The following is a 19,827-nucleotide window of genomic DNA, read 5'->3' on the forward strand; positions in this document are numbered from 1 at the left end:
TGAGTAGCTGACTAGCATAACTATAAACATTAGATGCCATATAGGATAAGTAAGCAGCTGTCCAAAAGATTTCAATAGAGAAACAATGGGAAACCACAAGTAATTAAAATTTAATATACAATCGTCATCTAAAGCATATCTGACCTTATCAAATAGTGATGAATGTCCTTTACACTTCAAAAATGATAACAAGATCCTGGGTGTGTTCTAGCATCCATTCCAGTGTTAATAGGTTATGCTCATCATGCATTTCAGCAGCCTTTTTTTTTAAAATGTTTATATACTGTATATATGTATATACTGTATATATTGATTTATTTTATCCAGCCCAGTGTTCAAGCATTTTTGTAAGTTTAGCTCTAGCTTCATCTTCTGCTTTCCCACATTCCTCTTAAAGCCTTTGTACTATAACCCAGCTGTCACCACAGTCGGATTTGCTCTCCAGTATGCAACATTCAAAAAACATACAGTTAAAAACTATGAAGAGGTATATATATATATAATGTTATATGTCTTATTTGTCTAGTTTGTTGTGTGCATTTCATGACAGTTTGTGGTTGAACACCTGCCAGGCCTATGCTGGGGTCATCCAAAACTTTCCTGACCTCATACACTTGTCTAATTGACATTCCTCAAGTCTGGAATCAGAACAAGGAATGGAGCATTAGCTCTGAGCCAGCTGGCTAATTTTCATATACTTGGTTATGTTACTAGCATTAGAAAGAGACAGAACGCAGATGATTTTGACAGAAACCCAGAACAGCTGGGCTATTATTATTATTTTTCTTTTTAAGAACGCACATAATTTGTGGTGTTTGTAAACACAGATTACAGTGGTCCATTTTCAAAAAGGCACACAAAGATTACAGTAGCCGGTGATGTATCCAGTGCAGGTGGCCTTTTCATTATCACTCAATGGTAATGCTCAATGTAAATTTTTCTCAGTGGAAAGTCTGCTGTAATGGACAGATGTGGAGACAACAGCCGGTTCACTATGACCTGCACTTTTGGCCAAGTATCCAGCACATCATGTAATTTATTCTGACAGTTTGACACGTATGTTTACATTTATGTGGAAATATTCCAGAGTTATCTGTGTTGTAATGTTGGGTTTGTGGGATTTTAACCCTGAAGAGATCATGCAGTCCTGGAGGTATCTGGATTAATACTAGCAGTATGAGAATGATGTGTTCAAAGTTCTTGATCAGTAATAATTTAAATGCCAGGTGGAGAGAGGCTATTTAAAGCAGAACTACAACCTTTTATCCGTTACAGCCAAGGAAGGTGCCATCCTAGCCTCTACATGGATGGCAGTTGCCATGGTGCTACACATGTGATCAGCAATGCGCCAGTCATTTGAAGGCCTGAAAGTTCAGTTGAGAACTGAAATTAGCACACTGGCAGCCTTAACAGTTGTCATGTCTTGAAAGTAACTGTTTTGGGAAACCTTAAAATGGTGGGTCTAGTTTCGTTTTAAGAACATCCATATTGATTTAAATGTGGAAATCTACCAGTGTGTTCACTGCACAGTTGCAGAGGGCAGATATTCAACCTTAGATTACAACCAAATTATACATGAATTACGATGTGTTTCAAATAAATGCAACACAATGCATGATGAAATGTGTGCCCATTCATGAATAGGGTAATTTTGAGAGTCGACCTACAGTAGGTTGTTGATTATTGGAACTTTGTGTATCTGGAATGTTTATGTTGTATATTTGTTTACTGTTTTGTGTGCATATGTGTTGTAGAGTACATTTTATGTTTGACATATACCCTGTTTCCCCGAAAATAAGACCTACCCCGAAATTAAGACCTAGTACCATTTTTGGGAATTGCTAAAATATAAGACCTACCCCCGAAAATAAGACCTAGTTGTGACCATTCCCATGGCCGCTAAGGCATGAGGGGGAACTTGAATAGCCGCAGGAGAGAATCAGCGGTGCCAACGAAGCCAGCGCTAGAGGAAGCAAGGCGGCAGCGCAGGGAGCAGAGCCGCATAAGCCGATGTTTCCTCTATAGCGCAGGCTCCTGCCACAGGCGGAGTGATACCAAATGCACTCCGCCTGTGAGGAATCCATAGTGAAAGCGCGCTTCGCTCATTCTGGTTACCAAATTGCTCTTGGAAAGGTACGGCACCCCTGATTGCCCTGATCACCCTATTCTTAACTTTGCCATTTTGGATTATTTAAGTTGGATTTGCATTGACTTTGGATTGTTATACATTAAAAACAAAAATAAGACCTACCCCGAAAATAAGACCTGGTGTGTTTTTTTTGAGCCAAAAAAAATATAAGACTGTGTCTTATTTTCGGGGAAACACGGTATGAAACGGAATATCACTAGAAAGTCCAGTGTAAAGGTTGCCACACTAATGCAGTCAGGAAATTATGAAACCATACAAACAATGGACTCCTTCAGGGGTTTAGAATGTCCTTATATAATTTCCGTACATGGCCATAAATAGTATTAGAGAGCCAGCTATTGGTAAAAACCAAATCTGATTTGATAGCTCTTTATATTTCTATGGACTTTAACAAATGTACATCTCATAAGGAACATGCAGTGCTCCTAGAGTTACACCTTGGATGAATGGTGCATTATCACTGGTGCCCAAATACAGATACTTCTGTTGGTTGTGACATTTTATATACAGTGATATTAGTTGATGTATCAGTCATGAGACATTATTCAGTATGACATTTAGTAACAGGTTATATATGGTGACATTACTCAGTGTTATAGTTCGTGACAGATCATGTATAGTGACATTAGTCACTATGCCAGTCAGTAGGGGATTCTATAAAATGACATTAGTCACCATGACAGTTGCTGACATATACAGTAACATCAGTTGGTGACAGAATATACATAGTAGTAGTAATAGTAACATTTGTCAGTGTAATAGTTGGTGACAGATTACACCTAGTGATGTAAATTGGTGTGACAGTTGGTGACAGAATATATACAGTGACAGCTGGTGTAATTGTCAGCGACAGATTATATATGGTGACATAAATCAGTGTGATAATGATATCATTAGCAGTTAGTGGTAGATTGTGTACGGCGCCTTTAGTCTGTGCCCAAGTGGGACAAGCATATGGGGCTAAGGAGGTGAACAGAGTAATAAGCAGAGCACAGTGCAGACAATGACAAAGGAGAGTGCAGACAGCATGGACACAGGGCAGTTGGGGGAAAGATGTAACAGATGTGTTCACTAGGGACTTCACAGCTGTAACAAGCTTAGTGCTGCCAGTAGGGAAAGCCCAAAAAGACACAGAGTATGGAGTTATCTGGAGAGTTGTGACAGAACAGCTGCACAGACGCTAGAGCTGGGTTAGGCCAGTTTAAGACAAAATGGGCCCAATGCCGTAATCCTGTAATGCCAGCTCTGGCCATTTCCTAAGTAAGCTCAATGCCAGTTCCTAAATACACTTCACCCAGAATAAATCTTAAAGCTGAACTCGGTGCACAGTAACAAAATATTATTAATTTGAAGCAGCAGACCCAACATAGCTGGTATTGAGTGTTATTTGTTTTACCTCAAGATAGTCACTTATGAGCAGTGAAGCCATTTTACCGATGGTGCTACTATCTTACCAGATTTAGTAAATAATAAGCTATAACAATATGGCCATTACACACACTTTTGCAATATCGGAACAAACAGTTACATTTTCAGGACAAGCTTTCAGAGGTCTACCATCCTCTTCTTCTCAGTCCACACAGTTCTAACACACAGGTTTGGCTAAACCTTTGCATATCAGTACTGCTGCGTCTGGGAAAAAGGGGATGGTAGAACAAACAAAGCTTGTCCTGAAAATGTAACTGTTGTGCAAATAAAAAAAAGTATCATAGACAGCACTCAACTGTGTTGTTGTACATGGACCAAGACAGCTACAATCACTGTTAGCATGAATAGCACTGAGAAACTTTCCACTACACAACAGTTCTGAAGTTCAGTGCTGTACTTCTTCACTGTGTCAGTGATCAGTGAGCAATATCTGTGGAGGAGGAAATAGACAGTGCTGGAGATGTGGGTCTACTTTGTGAAATGAGTTGGGTGGTAGTATGGGTTCTTAACAGTAAAGAATGTCTTTGGAGAAGGTACAGGCACAAGAGGTGAATAAATTCTGTACTGAGGTGAAGCATGCTCTGTACAGCCAAATTCACTACTCGGTGCAGAATGTTCCAAGATTAAAACAGAACTTCCAATTTGACTTTATCCTATAAAGGATGTTGTTCTTGCATGTCATTTTTTTCATTTATTTTTAAAAAGAACAAGTTTATGAGAGATATGAAGAGAAGATGGAACCATAGAGACATCGAAGCGTGAGGGCAGAAAAAGACCAGGTGGTCCATCAAGTCTTTCCCTTTCTGATTTTTTTTCTTTTTATAAGGAGGCATAGGAGTCCTTACATTGTTGCTTGGTAGCATTACAGGAATTATATAGGTAAAACAGAAGTAAACCACTTTGCATATGTTTGTTTTTGTGCTCTAATGTGAAAGCATGTACAGGATACTTGCACATTAGTGCACACTTACCTTACAAGTGTGCCCTTCTCCAGTGTTGTCAGATTGATCTTGGCTCCTCAGCCCTGTTCCCCACAGCTGCCATCTTCGCCACCAATACCTCTAGGTTCTCGGAAAGCCTCTTAGACCATTGGGTGGTTACTGATGATGTAACTTCTGCGCATGTGCACAGGAGTTACATCCTCCCTGGCCAATTCACTGCATCTTCGCATCTTGGCATGTGCTGTACAGTTCACACAGAAAATAAAAAATTGCTGAAGGTGAGAGGAAGATTTTTTTGGGATTTGCACGTCTGCCATGTCCCTCATGCCAAAATCCCTCCCAGCATTTTTTTCTATTTAATTGCCTTAACTTCTTTAAACTTAGAAAACTGCTGATTATGCTTCTCTCTTGTCCTAGCTGTTGCTGTATATCTTTAAAAACACTTATATAAGCTATTCTGTATTGTTATGATCTTTATCTCCATGTAATGCTATAATACATACTAGTATTGCTGCAATTATTGACATCTGGAATTGAGTAGATTATAATAGTAACAGGGTTACGGCATAACTGGCACACCATCAACTGATTGTGTTAATTTTGTTCACTACAGGTACTTTCAGTGTCCACCAAAGTTTGGCCTGTTTGCTCCCATCCACAAAGTAATCCGCATTGGTTTTCCATCCACAAGTCCTGCTAAAGCTAAGAAAAGCAAAAGGATGGCAATGGGAGTGTCTGCATTGACTCACAGTCCCAGCAGTTCCTCCATCAGCTCAGTGAGCTCAGTGGCTTCTTCTGTAGGAGGCAGACCCAGCAGGAGTGGCTTGGTAGGAACAAATTCTTAATGACATCTTTATAAAATTACATATTGTATTCTAGTTAACAAGCAATCATTTATTCAACAATGCTTCGAAATTTGTGTTTAATCCTTTTCTTTTTACTGGCATATAGCATAAAGTCTTCTGTTCTTCAGCTCTGTCAATGTATTTTGCAATGATGTGGGCAGTTTTAGAGAAAATAGAAGGAGCACTGCACAGGGGTATTGGAATCCTTGCATTATATGTAAGAGTACTTAAAGGAGTGTTTATATTAAATTGTACATGAGTAACAGAAGTACTACCATTAACATGGTCATATTTACATAGTTAGTCAGGTTAAAAAAAGACACAAGTCCATCAAGTTTAACCTAAGTCATAGCAATAGCTGTGTCAGTTTTGGTGCCCATTTAAGGGCAATCCCACCAAATCTATATTATATAAGGATATAGTGTTATATAAAGAGCAGTATGGATATTTGTGATATCTGTGGATAACTGTGATATCCCCTACACAGTTTCCAACTTTTTAAGCCTATTACATAGGTGTCTTTTCTTGTTGAATTCTTTTGTTAATTTCCAATGTTTGAAATCCTCCAAATTTAGCATTACACCCTCTTTCGGTGTTGTAATGGGCCAAACGAAAGGTGGTGAAGACCCAGGGAAAAAAGACACATCTTATTCATTATCTATTTAAGCCTGAAATGTCAGTTTTGAGAGGACCAACTCTATGTAGTATATGGTTATATACTTGCCGATAAAGTAGCATTAAATAAAGTACAAACAGCTGACGTTCCTCATTATATTAATCGAATAGTATACCGATAGCATATTGATGTAGCAAGGCATTTAGTGACCTGTAACTTATAGTTTCAGAGCCATGTGTTTATAATACCTAATATACACGTGTCTTGGTATTAAAATGAGATGAACTGTTTTCCCTGCATGAATGTAAACCTTACTGAATCTCACCGATTAGCTCACAGAAACGTCCTCTCGCTACGCACGAAAAATCTCTGGTACAACTGCACTTCAAGAGGCTCTGAAGGAAAAGCAACAACACATTGAGCAACTATTGGCTGAAAGAGACTTGGAACGAGCTGAGGTAGCAAAAGCCACCAGTCACATATGTGAAGTAGAGAAAGAGCTTACACATTTGAAATCCCAACATGAAAAGGTAAACCAATGACTATGTATATATTTCAATATTTGTTGCTATATTATGTAGCTAGATATTGATAGTAAAGGTGCACAGGAAAGCCTTATTTTCTGCTAAAGTATCTCTCTCACTTGCATCCTGAACTAACGTCAGTTACTAATTTTGGCACTGACATTAGAACACATATAAACATCATTACCTACTAAATGCAGTATTATGGAACTAATTGAAAGTGCTGTAAAGGGTAGTAATGCCATCACAAGGACACGCATACTAGAGTCAGCTAAGGACTTCCACTTCACTGGAGCATCTGACATTTACTGTAAGGTACCTGGATTTTGATGCATTTACATAGAATGGAAGAAATGTTAACTGATCAGCCATTAATACCTAAATGTGGCCACAAGCATGTCAATGATTACAAGTTTCTCCCAGTTTCTGGAATATTATTTTGCATATTCACTGCACCAGAAGAACCTCATAACATAATAATACATTGGGTTCCTCTCTGAACATTTCGAACTGCTTTGTGCTCACTTTAAACAAGAAATGTTAACTTGCTGGGTATACTTTTTATGAACATCAGTCATAAAGTGCTAAATGTGTATTTAAATACTGAATTTTTCTCATTTGCTCAATTTGGACTGTTAAATATATCATAGAAAATGTTTTGTAATATCTGCTCGATTAGTGAAAAAATTACCTGTTGAGTTTGCAAGAAATCTTGCAAACGTATAACTTCTGAGGAGAGGGGAGAGAGATTAGGAGATGTCTGTTTCCTTTGTAATCCATAAAAAATGAAGTAGGCAGGGCAGACAACACATGCTGTGGAATTCAAAGTCAAAGAATGTAGCACCACTGTATTTTTGGCACAGTATTTTTTCTGTACTTGTTGCAAAATGAGATGTACAAAACATGTTTTTTTTTTTTATTTGCCTTGGCATTAATAACTGTCTTTGATGGAATGGGTGTTGTCCCTATAATAAGCTGTACAAGTAATGGGACTGCATTGTTGGTGTTAGTGATAAATTATGCCCACTTGAAATTAAAAGGCTCCAATTATTTTACAGTGGGGTATACCATCTTCAAGTGGATAGTGGAGGAATATCTCTCCAAAAGGATGCAGAATGGAATAGAAGATTGTTTTTTTTTAGTAGAGGGGAGAAGAATTAGAAGCTTAATTTAGCACTAATATATACTGGTCCATCCGCTACAATGCTATTTACTACAGCTAGCTTATTGAGAAATGCATATTGGAATTTTGTGTCCTTATGTAGACCCTTATTATTATCAATGCTTATGTGTTTACCACTTATGCATAATCTTTTTTTGGGGGGAGGGGAAATTTTAAATACAACAGGTCCTATAGCGTCTGTAAGAAGATTTGTATAATCTTCTGGTCACTGAAATATTGCAATTGCCCTGCAATTTTTGCCTATTTGAAGTGCATTTTATCACACTGAATTAGCAATTACACCTTGGGAAGATAAGCTCACTTTCAAAGAATACTACAGTATATCTAATATCAGTTTAAAAAGCATATTGTGGGAACACTAGCTATGCATGTCTAAGACAGGAATATAAACCTCTTTCAGTGTGGTTATCGAAATACTACTTATTCTCATATGTTGGATATAGTAAACAATATGTCGGGGGCTTCATGCTCTGCCATGCTCCTGCTCTACAAATCAGTTTCCTTCTATTCCATGCTAAACCTTTTTATAGAAAAGGGCATGCATGCATATCACAGTGATCCTCTAATACAGATAACCATTAATACAGTCTCTGTTTTTTGCAGTGAGCCACGTATGCATCCAACGAAGGACACATAGGGGTTGATTTACTAAAGCCTAATAGGCTGTTCACTTTGCAAGGGATTTTTTCCCTTAACTTAGTGAATGGGGATGCTTTGCTGACGCCTATCATCCAATCATGTGCAATTAAAAATAAATGTTTTTATTTTCTTGCAGGTTACTGGTTATTTTTTTTGCACACTGAATTTTTATCTCATTCGTTAAGCTAAGGAACAGTTCTCTTGCAATATAAAAATTCCCCTGAAAAGTGAACAACCTATTTTAGTAAATCAACCCTATTGCCTAGCTGTAGACATTGACCATTAAAATATTTATCAGATGTAAGAAAAGATTTGTTGCTCAAGCAACATACTGGCTGAGCACCGTGACCAAGCTCTCTAGACTATAATAAAACTGGTAGACTATAGTAAAAATGTCTGCAGGATATCGTATTACATCAGAAGCCCATTTACCCTAAATCTGGGTGACTTTTGTCCAGGAACTGTACCAGCTGTTTTCCATCACTTATACCAAATGCACTAGGTTATATTACATGTTACTAGTAACCTAGAAACTAAAAACATTAGTTTTGTCCAGTAAAATGCTAATATTAAGGGCCAATATATGTATTTTTGTGTTTATTTACTATTGCAGGTAATCTGGATTTGCATCTGTTTTGGTATGTACAAAGAGAGTGTGCACAAAAAGATGGTTTTCTGTGCGCTAATAGCTTTTCTTTTTCTGTGCCAGTATATTGCAGAGACAGAAGGAAATCTTCAGAGGGCTCATGTCATGGTAGAAACAACACAGAAAGAGAAATCTGAGCTGCTCAACCAACTAGAAGAAGAAAGAAGGTAAAACGTTAGAAATACAGTTGAAATACAGTTGTAAGAAAAATGGACCATTGTTTTTGCCTTTGATAATAAGGATGCAGTAGCATTCTATGCGCAAACAGAATTTCATTTGATTATGTTTGTTGGGAAATTTAGTTGAATTACTTATAGTCATTAATGACCTACAAAGGTGAAAACTCAGCACTGCATTTCAGGGCTTTTTTATTTTCTATAGCATACATTAACCTGTTGCCGTCCGCCCGTTGCAAAAAAACGGATGGACGGCAGACTCGCCGCCCCCCCTCCTGACCCCTCACCTTCAATCCCGGGATCCACTGCCCCATCTGCGGCCCGGGAGCGGCTCAGGAGGGCTTAAGGAGGTAAGATGGGAGGGAGGTCAGCATCTTCCTCCTTGCTGACCTCCCTCCGGGCTGTGAATGCAGAAGTGATGTGTATTACATCACTTCCGCATTCACCTGTCAGTCATCTGGCTGCTATAGCCAGAGAGAAGAAGCTAATGAAGCAGATCTGTACTTCATCTGCTTCTTTTGGGGTCCCCAGGTGACATTAGGGGTCCTAGAGATCCCTAATGTCTCCATAAAGTGGACCTGTCAGTGTGCCTTTGCTATTACATAGGGGGATTGTTATCCCCCTATGTAATAGCAATAACAATAAGTGTAAAAAAACATAAAAAGAGTGAAAAAAATAAATAAAAGTCACATAAAAAAAGTTTTTTTTAAAAACCCCACATTTTTAAGTCCCCCACCCCCACATTTACGCACATATAAACGTAAATACGCGTTCGTGGCGCCAGCATGAGAAAATTACAATTGAGTTACACATCTTACATATCGTCGCGAACATCGGAGTGAGAGCAATCATTTTAGGGCTAGAATCCCCCTATGTAATAGCAATAACAATAAGTGTAAAAAAACATAAAAAGAGTGAAAAAAATAAATAAAAGTCACATAAAAAAAGTTTTTTTTAAAAACCCCACATTTTTAAGTCCCCCACCCCCACATTTACGCACATATAAACGTAAATACGCGTTCGTGGCGCCAGCATGAGAAAATTACAATTGAGTTACACATCTTACATATCGTCGCGAACATCGGAGTGAGAGCAATCATTTTAGGGCTAGCAATCACTGATAACACTAAACTCATGAGCGGTAAAAGCTTTTAAAGTGTCGCCTATGACCAATTTTGGGTATTGTCGTTTTTTGAGGTTTCGCGCTCGTGCGCAATTTTAAGGCTGGACATGTTTGGTGTCTTTTTACCTGACGTGACCCCGTCTTTTATATTTTACCAAAAAATTGGGTAATAATAAATGTTTTATCATTTAATATAGGGGAAACAGTTTTAAAAAAAAAGAATTCGGTAATTTTCCCTTAATATAGTAAAAAATAAAACCCCCAGTGGTGATTAAATACCACCAAAAGAAAGCTCTATCTGTCCCCAAAAATTGGTATACAATTTATTTCAGTACAGCGTTGCTTGACGGAATAAACGTCAATCAAAATACTGCAGCGCTGAACACTGAAAAATGGCCTGGATGGGAAGGGGGTTTAACACCGCAGACTTCAAGTGGTTAAGAGGCTTATTCACAATGCTGCCAAAGTGAATAACCGACCCGAAGTGAAGTGAGCCGAACGCTGTTCGGCTATACACTTCAGGCTTGTACGGCTAATTTCAGCCGTACACCGACTGAAATCAGCCGTACATTGGCTTGCTTTGGCTGTCTTTGGTTCGGCCGAACATGCTCAGTATGTTCGGCTGAGCTGAAGTGCAGAAGGGGTTCGACTCAGCCGATCCAACATCTGGATCGGCTGACCTGAACCTCCGGCAGGCTACTCGCTGCCGTTCAGCCTATTCTCATAGGGGCCGAACGGCAGTGAGTGAATAGCCGAATGCTGCCGAGCGGCATTCGGCTCGACTATTCTGCTTGGTAGAAAAGTCAAAAAATATTTAAAAAGGTAAATAAATGATAAATCTTAAAAAATAAATAAAGATTTCCAAAAAAATACAAAAATAAAGATTTAAAAAAAAAGTAAAAAAAATTAAGATCATTGAAAAAAGAAAAAACAATAATAAAGATCATTGAAAAAAAAAGACATACACAATTGGGCGGAGCTTGCAGTGACAGCTATCTCCGCCCAACTGTTTCCTATTGGCCAGGACCTGCTTCTAGTGAATAGCGTGCACAGCAGCCCTTTGGGCTCCGTCGACCGCAGCTAGCCGTAAGATCAGCTGGAGCTACAGCTGATCCTTCGGCTAGCTTTGTGAATAACCCTTTAAATAGTATATGTGTGTTAAACTTGTTTGACTTTTTACAGCTTGATAAAGTACACAAAAATCCATGGGCAATACAAAATGTGATAATAGGTGCAGCATTGTGATGAAAATCAAATGTTATGCTACTCACCATACCTGGTTGATTCCGTCTCTTAATGACAGAAGCACATAGTCCAGTGATAAGCTTCACACACTGACAAAACAAAACAGTCATCCCAAGTACCTTTTAGCCATAAAATCCCACGTGTCCTTGGCAAGCTTTTAACATCATACCCATTCAAAGGGATGCTGATATGCCTTCTTTTATATACCTCTGTACCAGATCCTCCTGATGTTTGAAAGATTCATACTAGTTGGGTCCCTGATGACAGCTGTTAGAGGAGAGAAAAATAAAAGCAAACATGCTTCAGTCACCTGGATATTAGATGAGCTAATTATAATACAGTTTAAAAGTTTTCTTATTTTCCAAAGATCAGATCCAGCCAAACAGTTAACTATACAAAATACAGATGAAGTACATACTGTATATACATTTTTTCCCCATAAAAGAATTAAAAAAATAATGCATATAGTTTTGAGATCTTTCAACCCAATACCTGTACTAAGTAACTCCAAGCACAAGGAGGATAACAGCACTTACTTACTGTCAAAACTGTATTCTTGCAGACTTGGCACCTTTGCCAAGCTCAAGTTCCTGTCTGTTTTTTTGGCTGACTAGAATGGGGATGCTTTTCCATTTGTGAGCATATGTCAATTCCTCCCACCACCCATTACAACAGAGCAGACTCTCCAGTTAACTAACCTTATTGCAACTTTTACCGAGCATGTGGCTGCTTTGTATAAAAATAGATTTTTCGGTGCTTACAGTGGATGAACTTGAAAAGGATTTAATCAGTTTAGAGAAGTATAACTTAGTGAATTAAATTGATTTTTATATACTTGCCTCGAGTTCTAAAGCTAATAGTACCAGGAATTAATCAGTCTGTTAAACTAAAATCTGTTATCACATTCCAATATAGGAAAATTGAAGACCTCCAGTTCAGAGTGGAAGAGGAGTCCATTACAAAGGGTGACCTTGAGGTATCTGATTCCTTTATTTAGCTAGACATTTCATTTAGAAAATCTGTTGTGACAGTTGTTGTGTACCAAAAAAAAACTTTATTGCCATGGCTTTCCACACAACTTATAGACTTGATTTTACTTTCTGTACCATAAATCAGCAGTGAAAGCATTTGACTGGTTGGCCTGAGGAACATCACTATTTTCCTGAGTTTCAGGGTTGGAAAATGTCTGTGACCAAATTCCAGCAGGCATATTAAAGAAAAAGTGACTAGTGACGGTGGAAGGCGTAATACACTTGTCTGGGCATTTATAACAGGTAACAGGTAATCTATTAGAAATACCAAGGATATATTGGCTCCTATTAGAACGCAGGTACAAAAGTCTTTAGGAAAAAGCATCTGTGATGGCAAACAAATTAATTTGGTTGTTTTGGCAAATACAATCCTTATTGCATGAAGCATTCCCTTACACGAGTTAACACCATTATTTACAAGGTACTACTATTACTACAGTATGACAGGTATTACTGCATGCCACAGTTACCTTCTTTAAAAAAAATATTCCATAGATAATTTCTTACAGACATTAAGCTTCCTGTGTATGTGCACCTCTAGATTTATTATACTTTAGGTTAGCCATGAAGGGCCAAATGTCTCACTGAAAGCGACGAGCTGTGAGAAATCTGTCCTTGCATTTCCAGAACACCAGGACCTGTCTTCACTAACTTGGTTCTCACATGTACATGGAACATATAGTACAAAGTTTATTTCCTTTCCTTATGGAAATACTTATGGAATACTTCTAGTACTTATTATTGTTGTCAGGAATTCCCCTACAAAATCCTGTATTTTAACCAGCGCTCTAATACAATGAATCACTTGAAACAATTGGATTGTGTATGTCCACTTTAAAGGTACAATTTAAAGTTCCTGTGTGAAAGCTTCAACAAGTCCCACAACCTGCTACTATGTGTGCACAAAGCTCATAAAGTAAAACAAAAGATTTCCTTTACCTTTCCTGACTTGGCCAAATCCTCCTTGAGCTGTGTCTCAAATACTCTTCCTGCCATACACTGCAGCTCCCATTCTAGAAATTAGTGGGCAGGATTAGGTAACGAGCTACAGACTTGTGAATCAGCAGTGACAATAGCACATCCTTGCAACATTTTATTATCTCACTATAGTGCCAGCAGGCACAGCCTACAGGAAATCAGGAGCAGTGCAGCATCGTTGTTACACCATCACAGGAAGCTGCATTCAGTGGACTTCACTGTCAGGCTCAACAAGTATTTGTGGGAGTTATAAATAAGTGATGTAGTACACATATTTTTTAATGGGAGGCCATAGTTCTACTTTAAGATTTGCATTCATACTCATGATACCAAGAAAATATTGCAGTTTATGGACAAGTACTCTGCTATGCAAACTGAAAATTGTCCTTCATAATAAAATAAGTCTCAATTTTGGCTTGAAGAAATATACAGACGATAATATGTTCGCTCTGTGACTATTTTCTGTGCAGACTTTTTAATTAAAAAAAGATGGCAGGGGTAAATCTTATCAGTGTTTTTCTCTAAAAGCTCTCTTATCAGAGCATTACTAGAACTTATAAAAATCATGTCCCAGCCAAGACGCACAGGCACACTGGAGCTCTGTCACAATGTCCCCATTCTTTGCAGTTCATCCTCCCAGATGGCCCCTTCCATTGACATTCACTCAAATAGAAACACATTGTGGAATGACATTCAAGTGCCTTTGTGGAGAAAGCTTCCGGGCTCTGCGATCTTATTTCCAACTGAAGATAATGTATTCCATCCGCTTTTCATGTTGTGGTATTGAGTCAGAAAACGTATATTAGAAATATGACAATGTTTGACAGATGGTCTAAATCTAGAAAAATGTTATCTTTATCATCATAAAATGCTGCTAGTGCAGCTTCTGGTAGTAGAGCTGCATAAAGATATTAATCAATGATTACAAAACACTCAGAGTTTGCTTTTCTTGTGTTTTGGCAGCAAGACTCAACTCTGAAAAAGAGAAAGATATAGATGTATCAGTGTCAGCCTATTTTAAATTGGTGGTAATATAAACAGTCAATCCTGCCAGACCTGGAACAGGGAGGACAATGCATTCATGTTTTTGAAGGATGAGATGCAAGAATTTTACATTGTTAAGGCACATCCTTTTTATAGCACGTGCTTATTCTGCTCCAATCAATAGCATATGGAATTAAGAAGTTTCTCTACCCAGTTTCAGTTATCTTTTGTTCCATCTGTCTCTTGAAACATGTGTAAATGGTCTCTTACCTGATGTAATTGACTGTAGCCTTCTTCTTCTCCTCACAGTTTTGCTATTGGCTGTCTCACCTGTCTAGGTGTTGTTTTAGTTTTCTGGCACCCGAGGCAACCAGTGACAAAACTGGAACAAACATGTTCCCCCTAAGTACACATTTCTCTATCAGCAACCATTCCAGCCTGAAGACGGTATTTTTCTCATATGGATGTTGGATAATTTTGCAACCTTTGTCTCCTGCTGTCTCTCTTTTTCCTATCCCCTGGGTGCAGACACAGACGCAGTTGGAGCATGCCCAAATTCGGGAGCTCGAGCAGAACCTACTGTTTGAGAAGGCAAAAACTGCAAAGCTTCTCAAAGAATTTGAGGACCAGAGGGTATAGTAAAATGAAATCAGTGACCCCTACCTGAAGTCCAATGTGCTTGCCAGCTTCATTTACACCCTCGGCCCTGACCTTTTTGCTTTTAGTCATTCCTGCTCATTATGGCTTCAACAGCTTTTATTTTTGCATTCACTTTTTTGTGCACACCCAAATAAATTATTATTTGCCAACCTTTTTTTTTTTTTTGCAGACTTAAAGCAGTAGTACTTTAAATGCACAAGTCAAACCTGTGTGTTTTTTTTTTTTTTTACAGCTCTTAACATTTTTCTCTTTACATAAAAACTAAAACCTGTTTAAAAATTATGAACATAAAAAGAGAATTTGCTGTGATATACAACAGACAGCAGTAATCTATAGATACTATAAAGAGAGAAAATGGTATATGGTGCAACTGCTTTAAGTTTGTGGCTCAGCACTTGGAATCATTGGCTTTTAGTTAAACACATGAGCATTTTTATAGCAAACCTCATTTTGTCATTTACTGTATTTATAGTGACTCACAAGTGAAAGTTATAAACATTCATAAAAATGATTCAGCTACCTCCCTGATGCTATGTGACCTCTGCTGGATATTGTGAAATGTTTTCATGTAACCTAATTCAGACTAGCACTACATTCTGTAACAGTCAACTAAACTCTATAACTTTGCTGTGCTGTACAATGATTTAAACAGTGATAAAATAATATGAAATGCATGAAACTAAAAGCTTATGTATGGATATGTTTAACTGATTACAAGGCTAACATCTGTTAAATGTACAGATGCAAAAGGGACTTATATGGCACTGCATTGGACCTTGTTTGTCCATCACTTCCTCAACAAAAAAATGACCCTTACTGCAGATAATTATCCGGTCAGATGTGGTTTTCCATGTCATCATAACATTATCTCTTCTGTTGTTCGGTGTACACGCTAAATGTATGCAACAGAGCTGAACACACACAGATTTATTTAGCCAAACTTGGTAAAAGTTTGGAACACCCAAGTTGGCTGTTCTTTTTAAAAATGACCACCCAAATAAAAAAATCGGATTTCGGAAAACATACCCCAGTCCACATACTCTCAGCTATGAAAGTCCTCTGAAAGGCCAGAAACCACTAAATGCTATATATGGGGATCCCATACATTTTTCTATGTTTAAAATTAGGCATGGGAGTAAATACAGTCTCAGTTTTACTCTATTTTAATTTTAAAGTGACACTAAACTCACTTTGGCTGTAGATCCTCAAATCATCTCTGAATTTCTGCTGATACCTCCTTCCTTCTGGAGGGTGGCTACTTTTGTTCTCCATGGTCCCTGTGTGTGTTGTAAAGTAGCCACCTCTCAAAGCTTGCTCCTGTGGTGGACTACAATCTCATGTTTAGTTTACTAATTTGTATTGAGATTGTAAAACATCCTGTGAGCGGTGACTACTTTACAACACACACAGGGACCATGGGGAAAGTAACCACCTTTCAAAAGGAAGAACAGTGTGAATTCATGAGTCCGCATGAATTCAGGGATGATTTGAGGATCTACAGCTGAGTAAAAAACAAACATTTTTGTTAATAGTAAGAGTACTTGAATGCATTTTTTAAGATTTAATTCCTGAGTTCAGTATCATTTTAAGTGCTGAAACAGGCCAGAATGACTTTTTGGCCACTTCCACTTGTTCCAAATGCTAACAGGCAAATCATAATCAGTATGATCAATATCATGTGCTTACAATATGTGTAAAGTTTTAAAAGCAGTGACATGAGTATTTACCTATCCGTGTCATTATCTAGGTGTTTATAGGCCACATAGAAAAGCCTCTGATAGGTTAGATAGTTATTTTATGCCCACAAATGTAGTTTTGTGGTCACAGAGTTGAATTCTATTGTAGTTTTTATCAGATATGCTGCTGTAAAACACAGCTTGTATTTTTAACTTTACAAAATGCTCTAAAAATGTACTTCTGAAACAAAAATTTTTGCTTTTACCTTAATGTCAGTCTCAAAGAGTAAGTTGTAAATGTGTGGATTATATGAATACATGGCTGTATTAGATAGACATTTGAATGATGTGTAGAATAGAATACTCTAGAAAAGATTAAAAAACAAACAAACTTAGAATGTCAGGCCATGCGGGATTTCAATTATGGACACTGATGGGTTTTAATTTAAAAGGATGCCAGTGGCACGAACTAGCTACTAGACATTCTGGCTTTGAGTAACTGCCCCCAGTGGTGACTTCCAAGCACCTCTTCTAAAACAGGAGGAGTAGGTGATCCTCTCATTTAGCAGCAACTGATGGGTGTAGAACAGCAGTCAGGTGTAGCAACCTTTCCATTAGGTTCCCCAAAACATACAAAAAAACTGGCGGTCGGCTCAAAATGGCATCTACTAAAAACAAAAATATCAGGTTTTAGGGTACTGTCCTTTTATAAATAGATTTTTTTTTAAACACAAAAGCAAATGCAAATTGGTTGTTGACTATTTACTGATACTAACAGAGAGCATCTAACACACATCCACGTGTCATTCACACTTAGTTTTTATACCGGGGCATATAAGAGGATTTCTATAGAATGTTATTGTTGAAAGCTAGACTGTACTATGTAATGGATAAATACATATTACATTATAATGTCAGAGTCACAAGTGACTAAAGCTTGATGCCTTGGTGTAAAATAATTCACTAAAATGGATAACAGTATTGTCATTGTTTAGCTTTCAAATTACTTGCTGTACTAATAATGTAACATTCATATGTTCTTTTGATCCCTTATACAGCTAACAACAGTAGCAGAGCAAACCAGAATTCAGCAGCTGGAGGAGGAACTGAGCCATCGTCGCAATGAGATTGAAGACCTCCAAAATTGTTTGATGAACTCCAGTCACTCAGACACACCTGAACACAATATTGGACTGCAAACTGAGGCTTTGCGTCTACGAGATAAGCTCCTGTCTGCTAGCAAAGAGCACCACAAAGAGAGTAGCCAGCAGAGAGACAAATATGAGAAGAACATAAAAAGATACCAACAGGAGATTGAGAAATTGAAGGCCTCAAATGAGAAATATGTCCAGGAAATTGGAGAGCTGAAGAGAAAAGTGGAACAGGCAACAAAGGAAAACATAGGCATGATGGATAATTGGAAATCTAAATTGGACAGCTTAGTTTCTGATCATCAGCAATCATTGGAAGACCTAAAAGGTTCACTGGTTACCAGCCCAGACTCACAACATAAAGAAATAGTGGAGCTTAAAGCCAGCCTTAAAAGCCTTAAAATGGAGCATCAACTTGAACTCGAAAACTTGAAGGCTAAAAAGGAGATAGAAATCGCAGTCCATATCAAAGAAAGAGAAAGCCTTAAAATCAAACTTCAAGAGGTTAAAGATGAGGTAGAGGAAGTAAATAACAACTGGAGATCTCAATTAGAGTCAAAAACAAACCAGCATCTCAAAGAACTCCAGGACATTAAAGACAAATACAGAGAGGCAGAACAGCGAGTATGTGAGCTAGAGAAGCATCATGCTGAGTACAACGATCAGACACAAGCCATAGCCTACCTTAAGGAGCAGATCTCCGTTGCTGAAAAGAAAATGCAGGACTATGACATGCTTCTGAAAGCAGACACCAGAAACAAGCAAGAGATCCAACGACTACAGGAGAAAATACTTGTTCTGGAAAACAAACTGCAGTCAATGGAAGCTGTTCATTCTTCACAAAATGCTAATGTAGGATATATTTGTTACTTTTTTTTATTTATTAGCTCTGGGTGTGTTTGACAATCCTCACAGACAGTTACCACTGTAAAAAAAATTACAGACATCTATGACGCAACAGGGACGTGCGGTCAGGGGAGGCAGGTGAGGGAGAGCCTCATCTAATATTATGCATTAAAAAGCTGTCAGCTTCAAGTCTGAAGCTGACAACGTTTTCTCCATTGTTACAGGTTACACAGCAGGGAAAGCCTCCGCGCTGTGTAACCTGTCATGGACGGAGCGGTGCCTGTTAAATACAGGCAGCGCTGCACCCAGCTTTTGACAGCTAGTTAGGTTACACAGCAGCGGGCTTCACCACTGCTTTTGTAACCTAACTTGGTGAGGTAAGAGCTGTCACAGCCTCTACTTTGTTTTAGAGGCGTGAGCTCTGTGGATGGCTTGGACCAATAGCAAAGCGCCGTTGGTCCAAGCTGCCCAATCAAAAGAAACGAAAAGAAAAAAAAAACAGTGAGGACATCGATCTCGATGCCTCACCAGTGGCAAGCAAGTGAGGGACAGGGAGGCTCCTCCCTGTCTCCTCCCTTCCTCCTCCCCGCACAGCTTGGTTACCGAGCCGGGAGCGGGGCTTCGGCGGGATGGAGTGGAGCTTCGGTGGGGCAGGGGTGGGGCTTCGTCGGGCTGGGGGGTGCCTTACCCAGCACAGAAGGCACAGAGCGTCACTGTGACGCAATAATATATTTTTCTTACAGCTCACAAAAATTAGCCTAGTATGGAGAAGATTATTTACAAACATTTATTGATTTTCCAAATAAAATTATATGACAGCACTGAAAGAATATAATGTGTGATAAACATATCTAATATATAGCTAAAGCAAACAGTCAAATTCATTGAGAATGCATTCATATCTCTCCATGTGCATTAGCGTGTGCATTGACATGCATTGTGTAAAGGCATCCCATTCACTTTAAATGAACAAATAATGAGCCTCG

The 19,827-nt window shown here is 38.4% G+C and overlaps 1 protein-coding gene across 2 annotated transcripts in view; it reads left to right on the top strand.

Moving 5' to 3' along the window:
• CLIP2 (CAP-Gly domain containing linker protein 2) overlaps positions 1-19,827 on the top strand; it is a 108,423-nt gene that overhangs the window by 63,206 nt on the left and 25,390 nt on the right. Inside the window, exons 5-10 of one of the 2 annotated variants that reach the window (XM_018553375.1) lie at positions 5,132-5,345; positions 6,312-6,509; positions 9,035-9,138; positions 12,431-12,491; positions 15,037-15,141; positions 17,903-18,847. In XM_018553375.1, coding sequence (XP_018408877.1) covers positions 5,132-5,345; positions 6,312-6,509; positions 9,035-9,138; positions 12,431-12,491; positions 15,037-15,141; positions 17,903-18,847 — 1,627 coding nt within the window. The remainder of the gene's footprint in view (positions 1-5,131; positions 5,346-6,311; positions 6,510-9,034; positions 9,139-12,430; positions 12,492-15,036; positions 15,142-17,902; positions 18,848-19,827) is intronic. The other variant, XM_018553377.1, reaches the window with a different exon arrangement.

The sequence above is a fragment of the Nanorana parkeri genome, unplaced genomic scaffold (assembly GCF_000935625.1).
Source record: "Nanorana parkeri isolate BGI_ZX_2015 unplaced genomic scaffold, ASM93562v1 scaffold118, whole genome shotgun sequence".
Taxonomy (NCBI): domain Eukaryota; kingdom Metazoa; phylum Chordata; class Amphibia; order Anura; family Dicroglossidae; genus Nanorana; species Nanorana parkeri.